This window comes from Coloeus monedula (assembly GCF_965178545.1).
Source record: "Coloeus monedula genome assembly, chromosome: 33".
NCBI classification, from domain to species: domain Eukaryota; kingdom Metazoa; phylum Chordata; class Aves; order Passeriformes; family Corvidae; genus Coloeus; species Coloeus monedula.
The window spans coordinates 741899-751539 of record NC_138813.1 but is presented as its reverse complement, the minus strand read 5'-3'; the positions used below and the strand labels follow the sequence as shown (position 1 = coordinate 751539).

Genomic DNA, 9641 nt, shown 5'->3' with positions numbered 1-9641 from the left:
CTGCTTTTGCTGCCACAAGTTCAGCGAAATCACTTGGGAATCCAAGGATGTGATGATTTAATCAGAGAAAAGCGGTCAATTGATGCATCCCTGGCATGTCTGGGAGCGCCCAAAAACGGGAAAAAGATGAATGGCCACCAGAACAAATCCTACAACACCATGGAGCAGCCCCTGGGAACCCGAACGAATTCATACCAGGTGCCAGAGAACCACTGATCATTTCAATGCATCATTAGATTACAAGCTGTCCTCCAAATCATAACCAAGCACACAGCTCCAGCTCCTGACCTTCTCACCCACCAATCCACTCCCATGAGCAACGCCACATCTCACCCTGGGATGGCATCAGATTCTCTTCCAGCAGAAGGACCAGGAGGTTGTGGAAAATTAAATGACTCAAGCTGCTCTTGGCAAAGAGATGGCCAAGGAAAAGTGGTGAAACAGAGAACAAAGGAAATAAGAAAGCAGCTCATGTACCGCTCCAAACGTGGAAAGGATGGGATTCGGAGATAAGGAAGTAATGGGAGAAACCATAAATTTCAGAAAATGTTACTAACTGAAACGAATTGCTGCTCAGCCAAGGTCCTGCTAAATTCCTGAACTTCCCGAAGAAGAACAAAGACTTCACAGAGCCATGAATATTGGATGTTATACAAAGAGGAGGTGCACATTAAGGGGCACATGCAGCAGGCGGATCGGGAAGTCTGTACCTTCCAAGGACCTCAGCCACTGGGGAAAAGGACACGGAGATGCGGCCGGGCAAATCGGGACAAAAAGGAGGCTGCGTCCTCCAACACTTGGACAGACCCCACGGGAAATGCCCCGTGGCCTCTCCCTTTGCCCAGGAATAAAGTTACTTTTACAAGACTCCTCCGGCTCCTCTGGGGACACAAACCTCTGGCCACGGGAACTTTCCCGCACACTCCCGGCCACGGGGCAGCCACCTCTGTCCTACCCACAGCAGCCGCGACGAGCCAGCGCTGCTCCGGCACCGGCTCCTGCCGAGGCAGCAGCGGGAAGGAGACCGCGGGCAGCCGCTCCCGCAGCGCCCTCACGCCAGGGCCAACACGGCGCCCACACGGCACAACGAACCCGCCACAGCCCCCTGCCGCCCCCTCCGCCCGCAGCCAGCCCCGAGCCCCGCCAGAACCGAGCGCGGCTCCCACCTGCGCTGGGGCCGCCTCCGAGCTCCGCCGCCGCCGCCGCCTCAGCGGGCTCCGGCCGCCGCCGCCGCTCCCGGACCCGCACCGACGCTCCGCCAATGGCGCCTCTGCTGCGCCACGGCCGCCCTGCCGGCGGCTCCGGGCCCGGGCTGCTCCCCGCTCCGACCAATCAGCGCGCCAGAACCACGACTGACGGCAGCAGCGCCCAATCGGAGCGAGGGGCGGGCTCTGCACACGGCCCAGCCCCGCCCCGCGCTCCCAGCGCCCCCCGGGCTGCGTGAGGGGAAAGCCGCAGCTGAGGAACAGCCCTGGAACGGGCCCGGCCCGAGCCGCCGTTCAGCTGAGAAGAGAAACAAAGCTCTCCGCTGCTCCCGGCCCGACCTGCCCAGCCCTGCGTGTGGGGTGGCACCGGCTCCTTGGGAAGCCCTGCAGCCTCACTACTCCCGCCCCTAAATCGGAGCATCAGTGCATAGCTTTGATTTCCCCGAGAAAGGGAAAACCGCCCCAAACCCCTCTGGCTGCGTGCACGAGGGGAGAGATTTGTGGCAGAAAACTCCCAAAGTCGTTTTTCCCCGCCTTGGGAAGAACAGCCCAAACCAAGCGGATGTCCCGCAAACGGGGGACCCCCACAAGCCCCTCACAACCCCCGGGGCTGGGCTGGCCCTGCCTGGATGCCGGGAGACACCAAAACCGCTCTGTCCCTGCCCTCTGCTACTGCACAGGGACAGGAAATACAAGGAAAAGCCCAGCAGCTGAGAGAAGGACCGGGAGAGATCCCGCCCCGAGCACCGGCACGGGCACAACAGACCCAGCCTGAGCCCAGGGAGGGAATTTATTACCAACCACATCACAGCAGCACAAGGAGAAGGCAAAGAAATCTCTCCAACATCTTCCCCCCACCCAGTGGGGATCACCCGGAACGGGGGTCACCAGGGCTCTGCCCCACGGGGGTCACTGGGGATCATCCAACGCCGATCCTCCCACGGGGGATGGAGCTGGAGCAGCGCACGAAGCTCTTCCCGCACTCGGGGCACTCGCAGGGCTTCCCTTAGCGGTGCCTCCGTTGGTGTTGAGCTGTGGTTGAAACCCTTCCCACACTCAGGGCAGCGGAAGGGCCTCTCCTCTGTGTGTATTGGCTGATGTAAGGGGAGATGATTCCCCCCAAGGGGCTCAGCTTTAGCGTCCTGAAAGATCCAAACATACACACAGAAAAAAATCCTCCCAGGACACTAAAAGATATTTGGGGCTCGGTTCTGGAATCTGCCAGCTCCAAACACTCCCCAATAAAAAAACCCTCTCAGGGACCCCCTAATAGATTTGGGACGAGCTCCCCCTCCCCAGCCACCTGCAGGATGCCGTGGGGGGACGCTCCCGGGGCCGGGAGTGCTGCGGACACAGCGGGCACTGGAACCTCCTGCTTCTCCTTCTATTCCTGTTCCTGCTCCTGCTCCTCCTTTTCCTCCTTTTCCTCTCTCCTCCACCTCCTGCTGTTCTCCTCCTTCCTTATCCCGCCTCCTCCCCAGTTCCTGCTTTCTGTACATTTAGAGTGGAGAACTTTGCTTGTTTTTAGAACTAGAACAGAGATCCCAGAAGGAACAATCCTTGCTGGTTTTAGTCAGCAGCATCAGTGACTAAAGGTCGTGATTCCTTTGTTTTGGTCCTGTCCTCGTTCCTCCTCAGTGTTCAGGCTTGGCTATGGGCTGTCCTTGTGTGCTGCATTTTCTGGGTTCCTCTTGGATCCTTTGAGCAACAGGCTGTGCCCCGGGAGGATCCTTTGTGCTCCTTTGTGACAGAGGAGAACCTTCCAGGCGGTCCTTGCGTGAGCTGCTGCTGTGATGTCACGGGAACGCTGCCGCGTCCTCGCCGTGTTCCCGTTGCTGTGGGGCACGGAGCCCTCAGTGTCCAGAGCGGCTCTGGGCACCCGCTGCTTGCCGGAGGATCCTCCTGCCCGAGGCATTCTCAGCAGCCAGCCCAGCCCCTGACGGGTGTCCTTCTGTGCTTGCAGGGGTACAGTCTGCGACGTGTGCAGCACGGCCAAAATGATCCAGCAAGCGGTTGCTGCAGTTTGCACTCTGTACTCTGTGGCTTATTCGGGCTATTTTTTAGCCCACTTGGCACGTAAGTCGAGGTTTTCCCTGGGTGCAGCATCGGTGCCTTCGGGCTTGCTGGGTGCTTTCTGTTCTCCCACTGGAACTGAGCTGCCTTTGTAACCAAATTGCCATTAAGACACCGTTGGTTTGGGAGAGCTCCTGCCAGCAGCTGCAGCTGAAAAAGGGGGTGTCTGCAGCCAGCGGGGCGTGCACAGCATTTGCAATGGAGCCGGGGGGGTTCTGTTCCCTCAAGCGCAGAGTCTGTGCCAGCGGAGCCTGCAACTCCCTCCGGTGGCTGCTCCAGCCAAGAGCTGACACAGCCCAGGATTCTGTGCTGTTCTCTTGCTTGCTGTGCGAAGGGACTGTGGCTCCTGGAGGGATGTTGTGGAAGCAAAATGCTCTCTCGGGGTTGCCTTGCTCCGTGGGAGTTCCCACCACGGGCAGGTTTTTCCTAACAGCATCTGGTTCGTGTTCCCTGTCCCGTTGCAGGGCACCTCACGCGTGGATCCCGAGCAGCTCCTCCTTCGGTGAGTGGGAAAGGAACCTTTGGTGGTCGGAACTGTGCAGAGAGTTGTGAGCTTGGCGTGTGGCAGTCGAGCGCCAGCCTGGGAGGCTGAAGGAAAGTTCCTGCCAGTGTCTTTGCAGCAGCAGCAGCAGCAGCAGCAGCAAAGGGATCCCTGGCACTTTTCTCCTTCTCTGCTGAAGAGCTTTTGAAGAGCTGCAGGTCTGGTTTTGCAGGCAGAAGATTGCTTGCTGGCTTTAGCCACGGTGGAATATGGAATGCCCAGCAATAAGTGGCAATGTCGACTTTAGCCCATTCCTAGTCTGAACAGCTCCGAATCCCATTTCTGCTTAGTGCAGCTGGATGTGTAGCTGAGGATAAATAAGGCGATAACTGAGATAGAACTTCCCATCCCTCACGCTACCATCTGTCCACAGGGCACAAAAGCAGCATCAGCTCCTCCTCTGGCTCCCTCTGCTTCCAAAGAGGAGGCCAAAGAGGAGGAAGACAGCAGTGAACTTCCCCCCATTCTGGGGGATGATGGTGAACCTCCCTCTGTCCCGGGAGATGAGGGCAAACATCCCACGGGTTGGGAATACAACAGTGAGGCTCCTGTGGTGTGGGGCGAGGATGGTGGACATCACCCGGTGTGGGACGAGGACAGCGAGGCTCCAGCAGCATGGGACAAGGACGACGGACATCTCCCAGCATGGGACGAGGACAGAGGACATCCTGTGATTTGGGAAGAGGAGGCTGCAATTCTCCCGGCATGGGAAGAGGATGGCAAACATCCTGTGGCTTGGAAAGAAGACCAGGAACCCGTTGCATTTTGGGAAGAGGATGGGGAACCTCCCTCTGCTTGGGAAGAGGACACTGAAGCTCCCTGTGCTGCGGGATCCTGGGCTGAACATTCTGACAGCAGCACAGCCCTGCAGCCAGAGGGCAGAGAGGAGTGGTGCCTGATGCAGCTGAGTACGTCCGCTCTGCTGCTGTGTGCCAGAGCAGGGTGCTGCGTGTGTGTCTCAGCATCAGCTGCACCCAGGCTTGCTCTGCAGCTGAATGTCACAGAGTCATTTATTGTCCTTGCCCAGCTGAGACCAAGGGGCTCCCGGCCCCAGGGAGTGGGGCTGCATTTTGGCCCTGCTGCAAGGCGGGGTCTCCGTGTGGGAGGGAGCGTCTTCCATGTGGTTTCTTTCAGGGAGCACCGTGAGCGTGGGGGAGCCTGCCGAGAAATACCTGGAACTGGAGCAGATCGGCCAAGGGTAAGTGCACGGCAGTTACTTCTGCACAAGCAGGGGCCAGGTATTTGCTGGTGCAAGATCAAGTGAGAAGCCAGGCAAGCTGCAAACAGCTTCAGACGCTGGGGCACGATGCTGCTGTCTCTCAGTGCTGATCAGAATTGGTAACTGTGGTCAGAAGGCACCGTCAAAAGCCCCTGAGGCTGGCAGTGTCCTGCCTGCAGCAAGGAGCAGGACCTGGAAGATCTTCTGTCCCTGGAATTTGATTGCCTGAAAGAGCAGCTCACCATCTGGTGACTGTCAGAAAACAGTTCCAAGAAGATTCCTTTCAAGTATTTTGTTTCCAAAAATATCCACCGGTCAGGATTATCTACATAACGGTTTAGAAACAGAAACCAGAGATGAACTAATAAGCGCTCTTTTCAGCACAGGTAGTAAACCCCGTACATTCAGTAACAGGCACAGAGCTGCTGCACTCGAGGGGAAAATGCATCAGCTGCCTGATGGCAGGGCCCTTGTGGATCCTGCAGCTCATAGGCAGGAGATGGAAAAGGATGAAATACATTCTTTTCCAGTTCTTTAGACACCCGCTCCCACCCTAGGTTTTGGACTAAAGTAATTCAGCGTGGACATTTGGGATTTGCTCCAGCCCTTTTCCTTCGTGTTGGGCCTCAGTTTCCTCTCGCACACCTTGCGTGGCACAGGGCTGGTGGCTGCTGCGCTGCTGTTTGAAGGGTCGATGCACCCAGGTGTTTTGTAAAGGCTGCAGGCAGCAGAGATCTCCTGTCTGGGCTGGCTTTCACTCCCAGGGCCTAAAGCGCTGCTTCTTTCTTCTCTGCTGTTCTGTCTCCAGGGCTTTCGGAACCATTTATAAAGGACTCGACAGGGCCACTGGAGGAGAGGTCAGTGTCACCACGCCCAGCGCATTGGGCAGCTCTCGAGGGCTTTCCCCTCTGCTGGGAGCTGTGGCTGCAGCTTTGGGGGGCCAGCAGAGCTTTCCTGCACAGGCTGTTCCTCTGAAGGCACAGCAGTGTCAGCCTGCAGAGCACGGCTGGGACAGACTTGAGCCTTCTGAAGTGCCCAAAGGAATGCAAGGAGGGCAGCGGTGTCTGTCAGAGCAGGGCACGCTGGCTTGGTCTTCATATCTGAAAACATCAGTGCATCAGCTGGTGGAGGCTGAGGCCTAATTTATCTTCATCCCAGCCTCGGACAGGAACACCGTTTAGCAGTTTTTCCATCCTGTGCTTCATCTTCAAAGGATACCTCAAGACCTAATTAAGGAGCGATCCTGCTTGGCATCAGTTTGGGGTTTTAGTCCTACTGCAGCTGTTCCCAGAGAGAGGGAGAGGAATGAGAAGATGGATGTGCAGAGCAAAGCTCTCCCCTAAACCCTGCAGCTGTGTTTGGGTCTGGTGTGAGTGACAGCCCGTGACAGGGATCATCTGAGCAACGTTTGTGCGTGTTTGCTCTGTTGTGCAATCCCAAAGAGAGCAGTTGCATTTGAAATCATGACCAAATCCCACAGGATTGCTAAAGGGTTCCCGGCTGTTTTGCTCTGTTGTCGCAGAACCAGAATTACTTGCTGCTTGCAAAATGTGTTTGAATGATAATGAGAGTGATGGTAAACTAGGGCTGTTTGAGAAGACTGCAGGTGCAGAGAATGTTGTGAGAGCTTTGAGGCTGAGAGCTGAGGGACCATTTCTGCAGAGCTTCCAAGGCCAAATGTCTCTGGTCCTGTGTCCTGTAAGCAGCCCCGCAGCAAGCAGAGAAATGGGCTGTGGGAATGTCACTTGCTGAGCCCGGGTGTCCCATCCCAAGGCAGTTTGGCACAGCCCGGCTCCGTCTCTCCACAAAGACTCGCTCTGTGTTTGCTGCGGCCTCCTGCCCCAGACTCCTCCAGTTCAAGGGCCCAAATGTCCTTTCAGGTGGCCATAAAGAAAATGAGTCTCAGAGGGCAGAACGGGGAACGAGCTGTGAATGAGATCCTGGTCCTGAAGGACAAGAAGAACCCCAACATTGTCAGCTCTTTGGACAGGTGAGTGCTTCAGCTCTTATCCCGTGCACGGGCCCTGCCTTAATCTCTCCTGGCATCCGCAGTCTGTAGCCTGTTTTGAAAAAGCCTCACCCGGCCGTAGCTTCCCAAAACAACAGCCTGTCAGTTCACTCCCTCCGTGTGCTTTTGTTGCTTTGGTTTGGTTTTCACTTCAAGCTGACCCCATTTCCTGGGTCTTACAACAAGAGCTGATAAACCCTGTCAGAAATTATTTCCCTTGGCTTCTCCTTCCCAACTCTTTTCCATTGCTGCAGATGCCAGGAAGACCAGGTTCTTGTTTCCAGAAACGCCTCAGGTGCCCATTTTGCAATGGCCTTGCCTGTTTCTGAAGGGACTTTCTGCAAGGTTTTCCAAACACTTGACCACTTTTGTCCTAAGTGCCGCACGGCCTCCTGCCCTGGATGACTCTGGAAGTTGTGTTGCCTTGTTCTGGAGGGAACGGTGGAACTGCTGAGTTCAGATGCTGAACCAGCTGGGGGCAAGTGTTGTGGTTCCACATTGATCTGGGCTGTTGCTAAACTGCATTTTTCACTTGCTTGCCATCTAAGGCCTCTCCTTTCCCACAGGCGTCTCCTTCTCCTTTAGACTGTGCAGATCCCAAGGACTGTGCAGCCTGGCAGGAATGTCTCTGCATTGGATTCTATCCTCATTTACAAGTGACCTGGAAACAAAACTCCACTCGAGGCTTTTCCATCGGGGAATTGAGCAGTGCACGTTCATCTCCATGCCATTGTTTGCCTCTTCCAGCTTCCTTGTTGATGAAGATCTCTGGCTGGTGATGGAATACATGGATGGAGGAACTTTGCAGGACGTTGTCAGACAGACACGCATGGCTGAAGGAGAGATGGCAGCTGTCAGTCGGGAGGTGAGGGATCCTGCTCGTGCTTCCCATGGCTTGGACACAATGCTCCTTCCAAGCAGGGCCTGAGAACAGGAGTGGCTCCATGCTCAGAGCTTTGTTTCTGTGTTGTTTTTATGAGCTGGAGAAGAAAGAGCCTCTGAAGTGAACGGCGTGCCAGTGTCACTGCACTTCCACTCTGCTCTTTCCTGCTGTTGTGGGACTCTGTCTTTTTTGATTTGATTTGCTGTTCTCAGCTTTGCCTTGAACCATTTGCCTGGAGCTTGTCTGCACTGCACTCCTGGCCTGTCACAGCAAAGCTGCTGCTGGCAGAATTCTAAACTGTCCTTTCTTGTGTGATTGTGTATTCCAGCCATCGATCTCCACCCTCGTGTTTCTTGTTCTTTCTCAGTGTCTGCAGGGCCTGGATTTCCTCCACTCGAACCGGGTGATCCACAGAGATCTGAAGAGCTCCAACATCCTTCTGGCAACGGACGGCTCTGTCAAGCTGGGTGGGTGTTCGTGGTCAGGCACGGCGCTCCCGGGCTGCGGGTGTGGGGCTGCTTCCCAGTGACGGCCAGAGCCCCACAAGTGCTGCTGGTGGCGGTGCCCGGCCCCTGCTGGCAGCTGAGAGCGGCTGCCCCATGCAGAGAGCTCAGGAGAGGAGCAGGGTGTCAGCAGTGGCTTTGCTCTGGGTATGGCCCTTGCAGAGGGGCGGGAGTTGGAATCTGAAGCTTCAAGGGAATCACTAAAAGCCACTGCATGAAAGCTGAGGGTTCCTTTAAGGGTCCACTTCCATCTTGCCTTGGCTACAGCCCTGAGGACTCTTCCAGCTGGATTCAGCACTGCATTCTCAGACTGAGTGTGGGCAATCTTTGTGCTTGGTTTCCTCATTCCAGCTGCCTTTGACAGTGTTTGTTTCTGTCCTCAGCTGATTTTGGCCTCTGCGCTCAGCTGAGCCCTGAGCAGGAGCAGCGCAGCTCCATGGTGGGCACTGCTCACTGGATGGCCCCAGAGGTTGTGACCAGTTCTCCTTATGGCCCCAAGGTGGACATCTGGTCCTTGGGCATTGTGACCATCGAGATGGTGGAAGGAGAACCTCCTTACTTCGAGCACACGGCGGCCATGGTAAGAGGCAAATTTCCCAGAGTTTGCAGAGGCCTGTGAGCACAGAGGGACCCCGCCCTGGGAGGAGCAGCCGGAGGGCTCTGCCCTTCGGGAAGGGAATTCCCAGAGGATTGGAGCCTGAGCACAGACCAATATTCTGCAGTCTCCAGAATTTGCTGTAGGTTTTAAGGTGTTGCAGCTCTTCTGTCTGTGAGGATGACCTGAAAACATGAAGCCAGAGCATCAGCTCTAATCTTCTCTTGCAGAAAACCCCAGACCAACCCCAAAACCCACACCCAAACCCAACAAGTTTTCTGAAGGAGTTTCTGGAAGAGGTTCTGTGAGATGAACTCCCCCTGACTCTTCTCACTGGGAAACTTGTCTAAAACATGAAGATGATTGTTTAACATCCCCATAGTCTAACATATTTCTTTCCTAGCCCAAGCTACTTTCTCCATGTCACCAAGCCTGAGCTTTCAGCAACCCAAACCTCAGGTTTCTTGCCTGGCAGTTTCTGGGATGGAACATCATGAATGCATTTACTTGAGTGTCAGTGGCACTGCAGGGATGCCTTTGATGTAAGAATCCTTGGAAATAACACAAGCAGACTCTTGCAAATGGCCTGTAAAGCTGGTGTCCGTATTTGGAGA

At 55.6% G+C, this 9641-nt stretch overlaps 1 protein-coding gene across 2 annotated transcripts; it reads left to right on the top strand.

The window, feature by feature from the left end:
- The first annotated feature begins 3103 nt into the window (after positions 1-3103).
- LOC309583771 (serine/threonine-protein kinase PAK 3-like) lies at positions 3104-9250 on the top strand. 2 transcript variants are annotated; one of them, XM_082299568.1, is made up of 8 exons: positions 3104-3281; positions 3743-4727; positions 4954-5017; positions 5847-5895; positions 6919-7028; positions 7794-7911; positions 8297-8396; positions 8816-9250. In XM_082299568.1, exons 2-8 carry the CDS (start codon positions 4718-4720, stop codon positions 9049-9051), a joined length of 687 nt encoding a protein of 228 aa, XP_082155694.1. In that variant the 5' UTR covers positions 3104-3281; positions 3743-4717; the 3' UTR covers positions 9052-9250. The 2 variants fall into 2 exon arrangements, with proteins under 2 accessions (XP_082155694.1, XP_082155693.1); XM_082299567.1 differs by lacking the exons at positions 3104-3281; positions 3743-4727 and having other exon boundaries at positions 4909-5017.
- Positions 9251-9641: the final 391 nt, after the last annotated feature.

Coding starts and splice junctions, on each gene's coding strand:
- LOC309583771 (XM_082299567.1), top strand. CDS start 4,938: ATGTGGTTTCTTTCAGGGAGCACCGTGAGCGTGGGGGAGCCTGCCGAG. Junction 5,896..6,918: donor ACAGGGCCACTGGAGGAGAG/GTCAGTGTCACC, acceptor ATGTCCTTTCAG/GTGGCCATAAAGAAAATGAG. Junction 7,912..8,296: donor TGGCAGCTGTCAGTCGGGAG/GTGAGGGATCCT, acceptor GTTCTTTCTCAG/TGTCTGCAGGGCCTGGATTT.